Source organism: Macaca fascicularis, chromosome 2, assembly GCF_037993035.2.
Source record: "Macaca fascicularis isolate 582-1 chromosome 2, T2T-MFA8v1.1".
In the NCBI taxonomy this organism is placed as follows: domain Eukaryota; kingdom Metazoa; phylum Chordata; class Mammalia; order Primates; family Cercopithecidae; genus Macaca; species Macaca fascicularis.
This window is the reverse complement of record NC_088376.1, coordinates 106427263-106446438: the sequence shown is the minus strand read 5'-3', so window position 1 is coordinate 106446438 and position 19176 is coordinate 106427263. Positions and strand designations below refer to the sequence as shown.

The following is a 19176-nucleotide window of genomic DNA, read 5'->3' as shown; positions in this document are numbered from 1 at the left end:
TGAGCTACAGTTAAAATGAGACTTGTTCTTATACCTGAAAGTGACCAGAAAATTAGGTTCTGGTCTTTAAGAGATGGAAGAGGAAAATGTGAAGGGGCGTATTCCTTTCCCCCGCCCCGACCGCTCTGGGTTGGAGAGCCCAGCGGCGTGCCGCCTCCGCTCCGAGTGACAGCCCAACCAGTCCTCTCCCTTCTCGGCCCCGCCTCTCCCGCTGCCTTCCGGATCTCGAAGGGTGCTACAGTACGTTAGGTACGCCCCTCCCTTTCTCCCGGCCTGGGCTCCGTTCCAGGCGACAGCCCAATCAGGGCTGCCTTTTGTTTCTTCGGACCGGTTCCAGTCTGGGTTCTCGTCCACGTCGACCGCCCAGTGAGGCCCCGCCCCTCCCACCGCGGTTCCGCCCCTCCCGGAGCGACCGCCCAGTGAGGCCCCGCCTCTCCCGCCGCGGCCCCGCCCCCTCTGCGTGTGACCGCGTCTAGGCCCCGCCGCGTCCGCCACGCCCAGCGCTCGGCAGCGCCCGCCCCACTGGCCTGGCCCGCCCCCCGCACCCGGCGCTCTTTTGCCCGGCCTCCGGTTCTCGCCGGCTCTCTGGCCAGCCCCCGAAGACGTGGAGCGCTGCGGCGGCCGGTGAGTGGGGAAGGGCACCTCGGACCCCCCAGCTGTCGGCGGCAGTGCCCGGCTCCGTGCAGCGACAGAGCCCCGGCCACTGCAGGCTCCAGGAGTTCCTCCCGGCCGCCGCCCTGCGTTCCCGGGCCGCCTCCCGGTGCCGGCACCCCTGGGGATGGGAAGTGGGACCAGGATAGGCGCGGAGGCTGTGGGGGCAGGGATGAGTGAAGGTGTTGCGGGTAGTGGACGTCGCAGGGAAGGGGAGAGGTTTATAGAGGGAATATGGGTCTGGGGCGAGGGTTTGAGTCCTGAGAGACGCGCGATGAGGCTGAAATTTGGGGCTGGTGGAGTCAGGGTGGGGGATGTTAGGGGCCTCAGCGCTCTGGGGAAGGAGGCAGTGAGTGGGGTAGTTGGCGGAGCGGAGTGAAGGGTGGTTTTTAGAAGGGCCAGCTCGGGGTCCCGGGATTCTTGCTTCCTGGGCAGTCCGGGATCAGGACGGGCAAGGCTGTCTCCAAGTGGGTTTGGCCGGAGCAGGCTTGCAGGATAATGCTCACATCGAGGTGATTGGGTTTCCAGGCTTTTGACTGGGACATACTGTGCAGTTTAAATAACAGATACCTGTCTGGCTGGTACCTGGGACACCTGAGAAACGTGGATGGAATGGGGTTCTCCCCTACAGGCAGCGTCTGATTTTCTGGGTGCCTTCACAGCACAAGCATTGGTGTGCGCTGCCTTCTGTAAAACCTTGTATTCCAACAAAACGGTGTATGGAGATCCCAGACTTAAAAAGTGCAGCTGAGGTTTATTCAGACTCAGGACACAGTTGTATCATATTGCCTTAAATCCTGCGGAGTTTAATCCCGTGGGGTTTAAAGCGGTTAAATCCACTTTGTAGTGTCGACTTTTAATTTAAAGTCATACAAATCTAGAGGACTAGATGTTTTCTAAGGGCCCATTCTGCATGATAAACAGTTTAAAATTCAATGTGGAAAGTAAATCATCTGTTCTGAACAGCTGTTGCTGAAAGAATCGTAGAGTTGCAGATGAATGAAATTTGAAAGCTCTAAAATAATGGAAGGGCATAGAAAAGGCTTGGTAAATTGGGGTGTATGTGCACTTAAACCCATTTAAACTTTTTTCTTTTCTTTTTCTTTTCTTTTTGAGACGAAGTCTTGCTCTGTCACCCAGACTGGAGTGCAGTGGCACAATCTCTGCTTACTGCAACCTCCGCCTCTCGGGTTCAAGCGATTCTCCCGCCTCAGCCTCCCGAGTAGCTGGGATTACAGGCGCCCGCCACCATGCCCGGCTAATTTTTGTGTTTTTAATAGAGATGGGGTTCCACCATGTTGGCCAGGCTGGTCATCAACTCCTGACCTCAGGTAATCGTCCCACCTTGGCCTCCCAAAGTGCTGAGATTACAGACGTGAGCCACCGCGCCTGGCCAACTTTTTTCACTGTAGACACCTTTGGAAGACAGAGAAAAGTATAAGGATGAAAATTAAAATCTGTAGTTTTGCCACATGTAATAACATTTTGATGCATTTCTTCCTAATTTTTGTATTTTTGTGTATATGAATGTACACAAAATTAGGGTAGTGTTGTTACATAATTGGGGTAATAATGTCATGTTACTTCATACTTTTGCTTTTTCTTTCCACCTTACAATAAGTACTGTACTTAGCCCATGTGTTAGAATAATTTGATGTGTGCTTGCTTCTGCTACTAGACTAAGGGCTCCTCAAAAGCAAGATGTAGACTTTATTTACCTTTGTACCTTTAGACTCTCATGGCTTGGCTCATAGTAAGCACATGATAAGTGTTTATTATATTTGGTATTTACATTTTGAAGGTGATGAACTCAGCTTCTGTATTCTACTGGTAGGTTAATATTCTTCCCCACCAGCTTTTTATTATGAAAAATTTCAGCCAGGAGAGTTAAAAGAATACCACAAAGAATACCCATATTCTCACGCAATAGATTTACTTACTGAGATTCGTATTACTCTGACACAAAATCCTCTGCTCAGAAACCTACAAGAATGTACTGGCCACTGGATCAGATGTAAACTATAGCATTTGTTATCCTTAAATGGCTGCATCTAATAAAACGTAGCCCTCTGTTCTGGTCAGGCCAGTCTTCTTATTGTTCTTTTCCCATGCTGTCTTTATTCTTGCTTCATTGATTTTACACATTGTTCCCTTTTGTAGAACATGCGTCCCCCATTGTCTGGTCCAGAATTTTTATGCATTAAGTGTTCTGACTGCATTATTAGCTATTTTAGGTGACCACTAGATTTTGTCTTGAACTGATTTCCTTCGTTGAACCTAGCATGTTGAATATTGATTTGGCTGGTATTTTTCAATAGCATTCCTGATACATTTGGAGTATAATTTGATTTTTTGTTGTTGTTGTTTTTTGAGACAGAGTCTTTGTCTGTCACCCAGGCTGGAGTACAGTGGTACGACCTTGGCTCACTGCAACCTCTGCCTCCCAGGTTCAAGCAATTCTCTTGCTTCAGCCTCCCGAGTAGCTGGGATTACAGGCGTTTGCCACCATGCCTGGCTAATTTTTATATTTTTAGTAGAGATGGGATTTCACCATGTTGGCCAGACTGGTCTCAGACTCCTGACCTCAGGTGATCCACCCACCTCTGCCTCCCAAAGTGTTGGGATTATAGGCGTGAGCCACCACCCCTAGCCTGGAGTATAATTTTAATCCAACATTCACTTAGAAGACCTTTTTTGCCCCTGACAATACCTAAGCTCTGTTAGAGGAAAAAAAAGTTGAATGGTTCAAGCAAGATATCCTGAATCTGTTTAATCAGATTGCCGCAAGATTATGGTTTCTACTGAAGAAAGGAAAAATGTTATACAGTGTTGGCCACTTCCTTTGTGATTGTTCCCTTGAGTTTGATTTACCTTTGTACTTTGGAGTCATTAAAGCTTGTATGAAGTGCACAGTTAGAATAAGTATGTCTAACGTCTGAAAATTGCCCTGGTTGAGAATCACTGGGTTAGATAGGGTCACCTGAAAAACATTTTAGAGCAAGGCCTTTAAGCCTTAAGTGACTGACTCCATTTGTATGCCTCCAGGTTGGCTCCACTATTTTGCAAGCTTCGTTACAGAGCTGAAGGTGGTGTCCCTGAGAAAGTTAGGGAAACTGGGAAGGAAGCTGAGGCTGGGGAGAAGTTTATGATTAGTTTTGGTTTTATTGAGACAAGTGTTAGTGCGATAACAGTGTTGGAAACTCCTGAGGGAGCTCAACTTAGAAGACAAAACTAGCGACAGATTACAAAGACAGCAAGACAGAGGTTAGAGTTTGAATTTAAGAGAAAGAAAGAGGGTTTAGAGGGAGAAATAATATAGAAAGAAGGCAAAAGTCTTGGGATTGTTTCTTGGGCATATATATATATATATATATATATATAAAAAATATTTAATTTTCTTCGTTCCACTGCACTCAAAGGAGAAATGATTTGGGCATATTTTTGCAGATAGTGTTGGGAGAAGCCAGAAGGTAAAGGAGATTCTAGAGGAAGGGAGAGAATCAAGATAATAAAGCATTCTGGAAACCAAGGAAAGAGTCTATGATAACTTTGAATTTAAATGGAAGCGTTTTGTTTTTTGTGCATTTAAAAGTGTTGTTATTATTTTTTAACAGCAAGTTTGGGCTATTCCAACAAGAGTATCTTTGACACACTAGATAGACTACCTCTACCCTATGGCTACTTACTGTCAGACTTATCGTATTTGTTCTTGCTGGTTAGAGCTGGAAACTTGATCAGAGTTGACTAGAATTTCTCTGAAGAAAGTTTAATTGCAGAGTTTTAATATTCTATTTATACTAGTAGCCAATAATAAAAAGGTTACCATTTGTTGCATGCCTACGATGTGGCAAGCACTGTGCTGTACATGTCTCTCATTTCCTGTCACACCATTCAGTGTGGCATGTACTTTTATTTTTTATTTTATTTTATTTTTTTTTTTGAGACGGAGTCTCGCTCTGTCACCCAGGCTGGAGTGCAGTGGTCGGATCTCGGCTCACTGCAAGCTCCACCTCCCGGGTTTATGCCATTCTCCTGCCTCAGCCTCCCGAGTAGCTGGGACTACAGGTGCCCGCCACCTCGCCCAGCTAGTTTTTTTGTATTTTTTAGTAGAGACGGGGTTTCACCGTGTTAGCCGGGATGGTCTCGATCTCCTGACCTTGTGATCTGCCTGTCTCGGCCTCCCAAAGTGCTGGGATTACAGGCTTGAGCCACCGCGCCAGGCCGCATGTACTTTTATTAATCCCACTTTACAGAAGAAGATAAATAAATTGCCTAAGGTCACATAACTGAGAGGTCATGAATTGAATTTGAATTTATGTCTGTCTGTCTCCAGAGATTAAGCTCTTAACCAATTCTAATAGACATAATTAACCAAAGTCCAAACCACTAAAACAAAACAAGACAGAGGGATTGTATGCTATTAATCAGAGTAAGCTAGACTGCTGTATTGTTTAAATCCTGACACATGTAATATGCTCAAACATAATAGATTTCTCACTCATGTAACTGTTCAAGGCAGGTATTCTGGATTGGTGGGTGGCTTAACTTCCTTCTGATTTAGGAAGCCATACTTTCCTGTGTTGTATCTCCCCAGTATCCCAAGGGCCCATGGAAAGGGAAAGAAAACATTGTGGAGAGATAGAACCACTCCCTTAAAAGTCTTCGTCTGGAGTTGTGAGTACTTCTGCTCACATACTATTGTCTAGAATTTAGTCCCATGCTCACCTAACTCCAACTGTGTGGAAAATGTAGCCTAGCCGTGTACTTAGACAAGGAAAGGGAGAGTGGATTTCAGAGGATAGCTCAAATCTCTGCCACAGGAACGAAGGAAAAAGGATTGGGTAGAGAACTAGACAAGAAACTCTAAATAAGGTCTTGAAGATTCTCTTGATATTCTCCTGAAGTTATCCTAAAAATGCAGGTTCTTTTGGGGTTCATTTCAGTCAATAGGATACAATTTCATAGGCTTTCATTTTTACAGATTGGTAAGGACTACTTATTAATTGGCCATTAAATAAGTTATTGAGGATTACTCGTATTTAGTATTCATAAAATAAAATTGGTATACTTCTAGAGTTTATTGAAGTCTAATTCAGCAATCTACTAAAATGTCTAGCTGTTTCTCTGTGCCTGACAGTGTTATAAAGATTAATTTGCAGACACTTGCATGTACAGTCATGTGTTGGATGATGACATTTCGGTCAACAACAGACTGCATATATCATGGTCCCATAAGATTATAACAGAGCTGAGAAATTTGTGTCATCTGGTGACATCGTAGTATAACACATTAGTCATGTGTTTGTGGTGATGCGGATGTAAACAAACCTACTGTGCTGCCAGTTGCATAAAAGTAGCACATACAGTAATGTACAGTACATAATACCTGACAATGATAATGAACCCATTTTTACTGGTTTATGTATTTACTATACTATACTATACTATACTATACTATACTATACTCTTAATCATTATTTTAGAGTGTACTCCTCCTTATATTAAAAAAAGTTAACTGTAAAACAGCCTCAGGCAGGTCTTTCAGGAGGTATTCCAGAAGAAGGCATTGTTATAGGAGATGGCAGCTCCATGTGTGTTACTGCTTCTGAAGACCTTTCTGTGAGACAAGATGTGGAGGTGGAAGACAGTGATATTGACGATCCTGACCCTGTGTAGACCTAGGTTAATGTATTTGTGTCTTCGTTTTTTAACAAAAATGTTTAAAAATTAAAAAAATTTAAGTAGAAAACAGCTTCTAGAATAAAGATATAAATAAAATATTTTTGTACAGCTGTACAGTGTGTTTCTGTCTTACCCAAGTGTTATTACAAAAGTCAAAAAATCAAAAAATTTATAAAGTTACAGTTAGCTAAGGTTAATTTATTATTGAAAAAAACTTTAAAAAATATATTTAGTATTGCCTAAATGTACAGTGTTTATAAAGTCTACAGTAGTGTACAATAATGTGCTAGGCCTTCACATTCACTCACCACTCACTCACTGACTCACCCAGAGCAACTTCCAGTCCCGCAAGCTTCATTCATGGTAAATATTCTATACAGGTGTATTCATTTTTAAGTTTTTATACTGTATTTTCACTGTACTTTTTCTGTGTTTAGATACACAAATACATATTATTGTGTTACAGTTGCCTACAGGATTCAGTGCAGTAACATGCTGTATAGGTTTGTAGCCTTGGACCAATAAGCTATACTGTATAGCCTGGGTATGTCGTAGGTTATGCCATCTAGGTTTGTATGAGTACACTCTATGATGTTTCCACAACAGTGAAACTGCCCATTTCTCAGAACTGTCTTTGTCATTAAGTGATGCATGACCGTAAATGGTTGGAATTCTCCAAATTGTCAGAAGGATCCTTTGTTATCAGTTCATTGTTGGTATTGTCTTCAGTTGGTCATGATTTTGGCTTGAGGTTTACTCTTTGGCTGCTGACTATTTTTTGTTATTAATATTTGGGCACTGTGTTACTTGTTTTATATATTTAATTTTGCTTTAGGTCAGAAGATTCTGTAATATGGTTTCACTTTGTCATTTTATCTTGAACTGTTTAGCTCATCTTCAACAGAGTTGTATGGTAGACAATTCAAAATTAAGATTTCATTTAGTAGGAAAAAACATAGAATTTGGATATCTCTAATGACTCTGTTTTCTCTAATTTTAAGCTGTATATCATGGGAAACTAACTTCTTGCTTACTATGAGCTTAACAAAGTAACTTCTTCATTCAATTTTCCTCTTGGTTTTTAAAGTATAAATTATAGGGCTTTAGGAAGATTACGTAGAATTTTGTATGTAGGTACCTAGAAAGTGTCTTATATGTAGTGAGAAATTCAACAAAAGAGAAATTTAGTAAAGAAGAAATTAAATTTAAAAGGCAGTAGGGGAGTTCCTATATTACAAATGCTGTCTGTTCACTAAATATGAGATTGCTATGTTCTAGATGCCAGATCGTTTGCAATCATTTCTTTCTGTCTTAACACTCTTGGCTGGGCACACTGGCTCACACCTGCAATCCCAGCACTTTGGGAAGCTGAGGAGGGAGGATTGAGGATAGTTTGAGACCAGCCTGGACAACACAGGGAAATCCCATCTCTACAAAAATAAAAAAATTAGCTGGGTGTCATGGCACGCAACTGTGGTCCCAGCTACTTGAAAGGTTGAAGTGGGAGGATTGCTTGGGCCCCAGAGTTTGAGGCTGCAGTGAGCCACAATCACACCACTGCACTCCAGACTAGCCTGGGTGACAGAGCAAGACCCTGTCTCAAAAAAAAAAAAAAAAGGCCAGGTGCAGTGGCTCACACGTGAAGCTGAAGTCCCAGCATTTGGGGAGGCCAAGGCGAAAGGATCACTTGAGCCCAGGTGTTCGAGATGAGCCTGGGCAACATGGCAAAACCCTGTCTCCACAAAAAATACAAAAATTAGCTGGGCGTGGTGGCACATGCTACTGGACTCCAGCCTGGGCAAAAGAGTGAGACCCTGTCTCAAAAACAAACCAAAACAAAACAAAACCACAAAACAAATACCATTTCATTTTCTTTGGTGGAAATATGCTGATGAATCCTCTCAATTTTTGTATGTTTGAAAATAGCTTTATTTCTCTTTTATTCTTGAGGCATATTTTGGCTAAGTATATAATTTTGGAGTAGCCATAATATTCTCTTGGTACACTGAAGATACTCTTTCAGTCTAATTATTGGTCTTCAAGGTATTTTGTCTTTATTTTTCTGCTTTAAGATTTTCTCTCTCTTGGCTTTTCTGATATTTACTACGCTTTTTAAAATTTATCTTGATGGAGGTATATAGAGATTCTTAAATCTGTGCCTTGGTATATAGTTTGTCAGCTTTGGGAAATTCTTGGTCAGTCTCTCTTCAGATATTGTTTGTATTCTAATACCTCCCCCTGTTAGTTCCTTGTCTCTTACTCTTTTTACTGTATTTTCTTTGTTTTTTTTTTTTTTTTTTTTTTTTTTTTTGTCGTCCTCAGGGCTTAATTCTAGATATTTTCTTTGTGCCTGTGTTATTATTCATTGGTTTTTATCTTTAGGTTTGTCCGATTTTCTATAAAGCCTTCCTTGGGTTCTCAATTTTGACTCACATTTTTAAATTCTAGAATTTCCATTAAAAATAGTTTTCAGTTCTTTGCCAAAATTATCAATCTTGTCTTTTAGTTCTTTGAATAGATGATCATTATTTTAAAGTCCTTTCAACTACATTATTTGGATCTATTATGTGTTTGTTTCTATTGTTTGTTACTATTTTTTGTTTCGTATGTACTAACTTTTCTCTTGATTAATAATACAAACCTAGAATGTAGTTCCTATCAGGGTTATCTAATTCTCGTTCACTATTCTGTTTAGAATGTAGCCTTTTCAGGTCCCAGTTCAAAGTGGGGATTTTATCTGACTGTCTTCCTTGATCGGCTCTCTACTAATTACACGTTTTGTCCCCAAGCCTCCCATGGCCAACAGAAGCCCTGCTTAGCTTCTTACCCTCTCAGCAGAGACTCCAGAGAAACTGGTTGCAAGTGCTTAGCTGTCTTCTGGACTCCATTATTTCCCACTGCCTTGTTTTTTTTTTTTTTTTTTAGAGACAGGGTCTTGTTATGTTGCCCAGGCTGGTCTTGAACTCCTGGGCTCAAGTGATCCTCCAGCCTGTCTGCAAAATAGCTGGGATTACAGGTGTAAGCCACCATGCCCAGCTTAGTTGGCTTTTTGTTATTCACAAATTTTTAAAAATACAGGTCACGTATTCCTTATCCAAAATGCTGGGACCAATAGTGTTTCAGATTTTGGGTTTTTTCAGATTTTGGAATATTTGCATTTATATAGTGAGATCTCTTGGGAATGGGACCCAAGGCTAAACGTGAAATTTATGTTTCAAATGCACTTTACACACATAGCCTAAAAGTAATGTTATATAGTATTTTAAATAATTTTGTGCGTGAGATCAACTTTGTGTTAAGTACTTATGTGTGGAATTTTCCACTTGTGGTGTCACATATATATGCACATATTTATGTATGTGACTGTGGGTGTATGTTGTCTAGTTGTCTTCAGCAGAAGAGTTTGAACCCTTTAATCTACTGTCCTGGAAGTGGAAGTCTTGGCTTGTGTTCATAGTTAATGTGTCACTTTGAGGATGTGTAGTTTTGGAGGAAATGTATAGTAGTGGTTCTGCCTAGCTGAGATGGGTACTGTAGAGAGTTCCATATAATTACACCCTGACTACTCATTACCCACTAGCATTTTTCTTTTTCTTTTTCTTTTTTTAGTAGTTATATTCAGCCCAGTTGTCTGCTTCTATAGATTTAACCCCCAGCTATCCTTTCCTCTTCATTGTCATTGTTCAGACCAGTATCAGCTTTTTCTAGACTACTTTAATGGCCCCCTAACTGGCCTCCCACACTCTAGGCTGACCCTTTGTGATCTGTAATAGCTCCCTACTGACTACATCAGTTCCCTGCTCATAATGAATTGGTGACTCCCATTGTATGTTAGACAAAGCCCATTTCCTTTGTAATCTGGGACCCTAGTTGGATACCAGCTGATTGCCACCTTTCTTTCCTCCTACACAAAGTTAATGTTCCAACCATACCTAACCATTTGTATTTCTCTGAGCCTCTTGGCTGTTTTTTCATCATAATTTTCTAGGGAAATAAAATTTTGTCTACTTAGGATACCTCTCATTGTGTATCTGGCAAACTCCTATTCATTCCTCTGAATCCTGTTCAGATGCCACATTCTTTGAAAATACTTTCTTATTGTGTGACAGCACATTTTACATCGTTATCCTTCATTTACACAAATGTCTATTCTGCTACATTCTGAGCTGCTTATAGAAAAGGATGGCGTTCTTTCCAAAGCTTGGCTCACACATGTACTTTGAACCATTGGTTGAGTCTGTCATATAACCCATCTGAATCATGAGAAATTTGCTTTGATCCTGGAAGCCAGAATTAGGTATAATTGAGAGAAAATGGAAGTCTATAGCATATTTCTCTTTCATAATAACAACCCATTTTCACTCTTTATTTTAATTTTCAGCAGATTTGTCAAAGATGAAAGTGACCTTATCAGCTTTGAATACTTCTGAGAGTTCTTTCACGCCTTTGGTGGTCATAGAACTTGCTCAGGATGTCAAAGAAGAAACCAAAGAATGGCTGAAAAACAGAATTATAGCTAAAAAAAAAGATGGAGGTGAGTAAAATAGTCACTACTCAGACTTAGTCTGGCCTCCCACACTGTATGCTCAGTCACTAAAAATGTGTTTGCAAATGTGTTTTATAATTTTCATTGATATATTTTATTTACTAATGTTAAATTTTTTGCCTTTTATTATGTCTGGGACTTGAAAGGAGGTCCTAAATCAACAGGAGGCTTTAAGTTCCCATGAAACTGAAAGCAGCATGAGTGGTTTTCTTCACAGCGCTAAATAGTATGCCTGCTACAGTGTTTGGTGCATAGTAGGTGCTTAAAAAATATCTGTCAAATGAATGGACAGGTATCTATTGTATGCTCTTTGTGTGCCAGTTATAGTACTAAGGGAGAGAGAAATATAGTCTCTGCCTGCAAAGATGTTACCATCAGGGTAGAAAGAAATTTAAAATAAGAAAAGTACTTGGAAGAGCTGTCGCAAAGCAATGCATGGCATGAACAAATGAATCGTGTATATTTACTGTAAAAGTAAAGGGAAGGGCTAGATGACACTGTGGCAGTACTTTCTGCAGTGGCAAGGAATGACTTCAGATGCCAAGGTTTAGCCTTCTCTTGAAAGGTGACATGGGTTCCCAGTCTGGGTGAGAAAGCAGCGGGTGTTTTAGTGTTTTACATGAGCAAATATTTTGTAAACTATACAAAACAACACCTTAGTCTGCACAGAGTCTCTGAACACTGGACTAAGACTCTTAAAAAAAAACAAAAAAAACACAAAACTGTTACTATAAACTGAAGTTATTTCTTAAGAATAAAATTGGAATCAAAGTGGAATTAAAATTTTTTTCAAATAGTTGAACCAGAAGGAAACTTAAAAACAAGAGTATTTGCTTGCAGAAATGTGAGCATTTCACTGATCTTAAGTCTGCTCTTTAAAATTTTTGTGATTTAAGAATTATATAGTGTTTCAGTGTGAAAGATTCCAGTGTATTCCCCGCCGTCTTTTTGCCGATTGTGTGCCTCCAGGGACACACAGGGAAGGGATGGAAATCTTTCCACACTTTTTGGGCGACCATAAAACATCTTCCCAAAAAAGTGTTCAGCATCTTCCAGGTGAAGGGAGTGGATTTATACTCATGTTTACTTTTATTCTCTTCCAACCTGCTATTAAATTGACAATAATAAAAAAAATATATAAAAGACCAAAGTCACATGGACCAAAAAAATAAAAAGAAAAGATATAAGAGCAGCAAAAATTGGAAGCTAGGAAACAGGTGGCTGAATAGTTATTGACTTGTCAGATTTGAGAAAGCCAAAAGTTAAGCTGACAGGGAAGGAAGTTGAGATGCAATTTGGTTTACTCTGCACAATACCCACAATGACTCAGGAATTAGGGACACTGGACCTATGGAGGTGGGGATAAAAGTAGGACCAAGAAGAAAAGGTAACTGGCTGAGATCCATTTAAGAAATAATACAGAGTTTCAAATAGCTAGAAGGAGGATATTGAATGTTCCCAACACAAAGAAATAATAAATGTTTGAGATGATGGGTATGCTAACAACCCTGCTCTGAGCACTCTACATTATATGTATTGAAATACTACTATGTACTCCATGAATATATACAATTATTATGTGTCAGTTAAAATAAAAATAAATAGATCCTCAAATCCCTTCCATATTCTACAACCCCAGCAGAAGACTTGAGGTTTATTCTCTGGAGATGGTCAGATGCATGGTTTTTGGCATAGGAGTCTATACACAATTGAAGGCACAGATTCTGAACTGAAAATAAGATACTGAATACCATTCCCCTTTCCCCCACTCCACCACTCACATACCTAATTTAGTTTCCAAAATATTAGCAGTGAGATTCACACCTCGTAGGACGCAGATTGGACAATCTTTCTTTGGAGAATCTGACCAGCTTAAGACAAAATAACTAAAGGTGCAGAAATCAGGGGGTTGCTAACGGAAAATTGTTTGACCAGACTACCTTACATTAAAGGCCATCCTTGATGAGCTCCATGTAAGCCCTCAGAACTTCCGTTTAGCCTCATACAGCCCCTTTCTTAAATGTGAACATGTAATAAAAGATCACCAAACATCTGAGAACAATTCCTAACATGAAAGAGAAATCTAAAACTAAACAGATAAAAGCAACAGACTATTCAGAAGAAGAAAACCAAAAGATAATAAAAATCTCAGCACTCAGAGTTGTGAAAAGATGTAACATCTATAAATCAAGAATAGGATATTATAAAAATCATTTAGGAAAAAAGCAGCTCTTATAAAGTGAAAATACGAAGTTAAAATGTAAAAACTCAGTAAAATTACTAGAAGATCATGTTGAGAAAAGCCTCCAAAAAAGAAGAGCAAAAAGGTAAAGAATTGGAAAATATGGGAACAAATAATAAGAAAATTAAAGGACCAGTTCATGAGGTACACGTCTGAATAAAAGGAGTTCTAGAAAGAGAACAAAGAAAAGTGAGGTGTGAGGGCAGAGTGAAGAAAGAGTTCTCCATGAAGATGATGTTGATAGGTTATCTTTCGTGTCAGTGGATCAAGGAGAGAGACAGTTGGCAGAGAACTTGGGGGATTGGCTTACTGATAGGTACATAATAAACTAAGCAAATGATAAAACAAGACAGCAACTTTTGGGAAAATGGAAAGTATGAGAAAGGAAAATCATAGCATACTGTATATAACATGTAGTCATAATCACATACTGACTTGATGTAACCAAAGGATGATTTAACCATATTGTGAGAATAGGTAATGGGAATGATGAATGGAAATGGTGAAGAAGGAAAGTGAGCTAAAAATCCTCATCTTCAATGGTTAAAACTGAAAAATCAAGAAATAGCTCTATAAGCATGTTATTTGATGACGTGAAAACAACTAACAAAGGAATCACCTGAACAATTTGAAAGGGAAAGGTTAATGGAGGGGAGGAAGACCTTACATTAAAGGCCATCCTTGATGAGCTCTATACAAGCCCTCAGAAATTCCGTTTAGCCTCACAGAACCTCTTTCTTAAACATGAACATGTAATGAAAGATCACCAAACATCTGAGAAAAATGCTCTTTTTCAAAGCAAAATGTTGACAAGTGGTTCTTCATAAAGGTTATACCAGGCCAGGCATAGTGGCTTATGCCTGTACTCCCAGCACTTTGGGAGGCCACGGCAGGAGGATCACTTGAGGTCAGGAGTTCAAGACCAGCCTGGCTAACACAGTGAAACTCCATCTCTACTAAAATTACAAAAATTAGCTGGGCGTTCCCAGTTATTTGGGGACTGAAGCAGGAGAAGCACTTGAACCTGGAGGCGGAGGTTGTAGTGAGCCAGTATCGCACCATTGCACTCTAGCCTGGGTAACAGAGCGAGACACTGTCTCAAAATAAATTAATTAACTAACTAATAAAAAAGGTTATACCAGTTGCTGTCCCACTAAAAATGGCTGGGATGCCTTTCCCCAAAAACTCACTGTGTCTGTTTGGGTCTTCCAAACAAGAGATGGGATTTGATGAACAAGAAGTTGATTGAGAGAAATATTTGTGGAAAGAAGGAGGAGGGAGCAAGAGTGGGTCTAGAGAGCCTTCAGACTTTGTCAGTTTGACAGTTGTTAAAGGAGAGAAGAAAGGAAGGAGAATTGAGTCGGAAGAGCCTCAGACCACAGCCCAGTTCTGAGAAAGTAACAGCCAGGCTTAAAGTTGCCCTTTAAAGGAAACTTATGTTGTGCAGAAATGGCCTTGTTCCAGTATCCCCTCTGTGCCCAGCTGATGGCTGGAGGCAGCTGGGAGAAGCATCTTAAGGTGTGGCAACAGGAGCCTGGCAGTCAACCCTGTTCTTCAAAGCAGATTGTCTTGAAGGGAGAGCTGGTGGAGTGGGGTACCTTCACAGCTACCACGCTCACCAACCTGTTATCAAACTTTCCATCTTTGCAGTGTGAGAAGTGAGAAACAGCATATTGGTATAGTTTTTACATTTGTCTTAATATGAGTGAGGTTAAGGATCTTATATTTAAGAGCCATTGGTATTTTCTGTAAATTGAATATACCTTTTACTAAAGTCTTTAATAGCTTTACTGTATATTACCTAGATAATAGTGTCACAATGCATTCATCTTAATATATTAAACCATTTGATAAATGAAGTACAGATTCTGCTCATGATCCTGTTATCATCCGATTAATATTTTCATCATTCCTGTCAACCATCCCTAGAGGGTAAATACTAAAGAAATAAATGTACCTTTAAAAGTTTAAAGCCGGGCGCTGTGGCTTATGCCTATAATCCCAGCACTTGGGAGGCCGAAGTGGGTGGATCTCTTGAGCTCAGGAGTTCAAGACCAGCCTGGGCAACATGGTGAAACCCTGCCTCTACAAAAAATACAAAAAAATAGCTTGGCGTGGTGGCACACACCTGTAGTCCCACCTACTCGAGAGGCAAAGGTGGGAGAATCTCCTGAGCCTGGCAGGTGGAGGTTGCAGTGAGCCAAGATCATGCCACCGCACTCCAGCCTGGGCAATAGAGTGAGACCATGTCTCAAAAACAAACAAAAATTGATGTAGGTGGAAATAATCTCTTTTCTTTATAATCTTTTAAATAATAATTACATGTATATGATCAAATCATAGCATCTCTTTATGTTTTGGTAACTTATTTCAGAAAAATATTAAACCAAATAGAACATAGAAATTGATGGGAAAAATCACTGAAAAGTTATATTGCTTTTTATTATTTAGTATTTAACAGTCACAAAATCTGTTATAGTCCAGTGTAATTGTATTACATTTTTGGTTTTTTTTTTTACTGAAACATTTTGTTCCAAATTAATTTTCTTAAATTTTGGTCTATTGTGTTTATATTAAACTGCAATCTTTGTTCTATATTTTTATTTAGTGCACTTTTATACCTAGAGCTCATAAATATTGAATTCTTGTCTCATCTGCTTCACATTTGAATAAGTGGCAGGCCACTTAGTGCTACATTTTTCAGTTTTTGCATTTATTGAAAAACTATAAAGAACTGCCATCCCTAATGTACTTATGTTATTTACTTGGAAGATGGATTTAAATTGTTAATATAATTTCTTTTTCTTCTACCAGACTAGAAACATTATATTTATTGAGAAAGTTTTTATTTTTGAAACGTTTATGTTTGTCTAAGATTGTACTTATCTTTTGTTTTTGAAGGTGCCCAGTTGTTGTTTAGACCATTGTTAAATAAATATGAACAAGAAACACTAGAAAATCAGAACTTATATCTTGTTGGTGCCTCCAAGATTAGAATGTTACTGGGAGCAGAAGCAGTGGGATTGGTAAAAGAGTGCAATGATAACACCATGAGAGCCTTCACATACAGAACCAGACAGAACTTCAAAGGTTTCGATGGTAAGCCCTTAGTTCTTTGTCTCTGTTAGAATCCATTTATCAAAAAGAAGTTTATGATGAATAGATCAAATAGTGAATATTTTTTCAGTAAAGGATCAAATAGTGAATATTTTAGGTTTTGCAGTCCGTGTGGTCTCTGCTGCAATTACTCAACACTGCCATTGGTAGAGCAAAAAAGCAGCCATAGACCATAAGTAAGTGAATGGGCGAGGCTGTGTTCAATAAAACTTCATTTATAAGACCATGTGGCAGGCTACATTTGGCCTGTTGCCATCCTTTGCCTCCCCTGGATGAACACAAATTAGAAGAACACATGTAACTTATTTATATTATTCTATTCTAATTCTTATGAGTATTCAGTAGCTTGATACAGAAAAATCCTTTTTTTTGAATGCAGAATGATTATCACCAATCAATTCTAAGTTAACAAAATACTCCAAGAAAAGTATTATATTTTCTAACTCTACAAGAAAACAATCATGTAAAAAGAAATTAACTATAGAAAGTTGCATAAGTAGAGATTTTCTACAAATAACCACATGTGAATATTTTTTAGAAAAAATTGTAGTAACGAGAAACACAGTAGTAGTTCAGTAACTTAGAAACCTCATTTCCTGAATTTTCTGGCTCCTGCTGAATGTGATAGGGTCATTGGTTCTATACTGGCCCCAAAACAGGTTCTAGTAGAGAATATTTTCAGGAAAGAACTGGGAAAGCCAGGGTGGATGTGATAACAGGATGGGAGCTTAGCTTCAGAATCAAACTGATCCCTGCCAGGGCTTTCAGAGTTAGAAGATGTGATTAGACTTCTTTGGATTCACTTACTCCGGATTTTTATACCTGAGTGAATAAATGTTCAAGATGAAATTTACCTTATTTAAGAGGATTCACCTGTCAAATAGCAACAACATTTTCTTACAAGACTTTCTTCTCTCTCATTAATGGAAGGGATGTTTGACTCCAGAAGGGAATGGAATGGGCTTGAGAGTTTGAAGGAGGATAATTTGCCATATAGGCAAACTTCTTCAATTCCATCCCTGGTTTAACACAATAATATGTTAATAAGTTTAATATATTATTATAATTTAAGAAAATACTGCTTTCTGCTCATTGGTACTAAATGAGATCAATTATATGCTTTTTGAATATTTCTACTATAAGTATTAAAATGGTTATTGTAGAATTGTATTATGTGAAGGCATAACATAATTTTTTTATTCTTGTAAAATATCTAAGGAGCTTTATGTTCTATTTAATTTGCCAGCTTCATACTTTGATTACTTATGTTAATTGCTTCTTGTTTACACCATTGTTTCTATAATCTCAGATAATTGGAATATTTTTATTTTGATCACTACTAAAATCTGGTAATTTCTGTCTTATTTTAGATAACAATGATGATTTCCTGACAATGGCGGAATGTCAATTCATTATCAAACATGAACTTGAAAATCTTAGAGCTAAAGATGAAAAAATGATCCCTGGCTACCCCCAGGCAAAGCTGTATCCAGGAAAATCATTGTGTAAGTCATTATGTCAATGAGCTTTTTTCTTAATAGACATAAATAGCAAATTATAGATGCCTTTTTCCCTCTTACAGAAGAATTTACACAAACTTACAATGACTTGTATTTTTATGAACGTATCTTTTCCCCTTGGAACCTCAGTATATTGCATCTTTAAATCAATATGTTTGTTTTGTGTTGTTGACTACTTATTTATCAAGGTCTCATAGCATACAGTTAGCTTAAAATCCAGTGTGAACACATATACATATTACTCAATTAAAATGAGCAAAGTTTACTTTATGCCCTAATATTGTACATGAAAATCTGTGGAGGAATATAAAAGGGAAGACATGGTGTTTTCCTGGAGCACTCTTTCCATCTCCTCTGATCTCACTGGTTATGCAAATTAGAATTTTGCAACTTTTTGGTTTTGTGTGATTTCATTTTAATGAGGATACTAGTTTGCAGAATGAAAGAGTTTATTATAATGCATAATTCCAAGTTTGCTTCAAACCCAGATAGTGGCAAAGCTTCAGAACATTTTTGCTGCCTAAGATACACTTTAAACATGTAAGCTTCTTTGTCCCCTAGTCTGTTTTTTTTTTGTTGTTGTTGTTGTTGTTTTGTTTGTTTGTTTTTTTGAGACAGTCTTGCTCTGTTACTCAGAATGGAGTGCAGTGGTGTGAACATGGCTCACTGCGGCCTCCACCTCCTGGGCTCAAGTAATCTCCTGCCTTAGCCTCCTGAGTAGCTGGGACCACATGGTTTACGTTTAATAGTGTAATACCACCTTCCAATCTTCATCCAGGTGTTACTGGTGGGTCTTTGTTCTTAGAGCTCCCAAGGTGGGGGCGGGCGGCTCCCAAGATGGGGGCAAGCCTTTTGTTCTCTGACCTGGGGTTCTTGGCTTCACAGATTCCAAGGAATGGAACCTTGGGCCGTGCGATGAATGTTATATTATAAGCTGTGAGTCACAGAAGAGAACTGTGGAACCCAGCAACTAGTGTTTAGCTCCATTAGGATGAACCTGGGCACTCAGCTGCGCAGGAACAATGACGAGCTTCTAGCCCAATAGGGAGCAGCAGTGGGTGCCTCGCTGGATCAAAAGCGTGGCAGACGCCCTGTGGGATCCGGAGGGGTGGAAGTCAATGACGGGTCTGCAACTGCAGCGAACAGCAGTGGTGGACCGTGAGCAAAAGCTCAGCTCGAGCCAGAACAAACACGACCAGAGGAGTGTGCAGTTGCCAGATTTAATAGAGTGAAAACAGAGCTCCTATAGGACGGGAGGGGACCCAAAGTGGGTTGCCGCTCCCTGCTCGAATGCCTGGGTTTGTATCCCTATCATTGTCCCTCCCCCTGTGCTCTTAGGCGATAGATGATTTGACTATTTCTTTTTTTTTTTTTAATTTATGTTCTAGGGTACATGTGCACAACGTGCAGGTTTGTTA

General features: G+C 39.4%; 1 protein-coding gene across 2 annotated transcripts in view; it reads left to right on the top strand.

The window, feature by feature from the left end:
• Positions 1-579: 579 nt before the first annotated feature.
• ANO10 (anoctamin 10) overlaps positions 580-19176 on the top strand; it is a 239684-nt gene continuing 221087 nt past the window's right edge. The window contains exons 1-4 of one of the 2 annotated variants that reach the window (XM_005546813.5): positions 580-624; positions 10718-10867; positions 16023-16220; positions 17609-17743. In XM_005546813.5, the coding sequence (XP_005546870.1) occupies positions 10729-10867; positions 16023-16220; positions 17609-17743 (472 nt within the window). In that variant the 5' untranslated portion in view covers positions 580-624; positions 10718-10728. Of the gene's footprint in view, positions 625-10714; positions 10868-16022; positions 16221-17608; positions 17744-19176 lie in introns of both variants that reach the window. The other variant, XM_005546814.5, reaches the window with a different exon arrangement.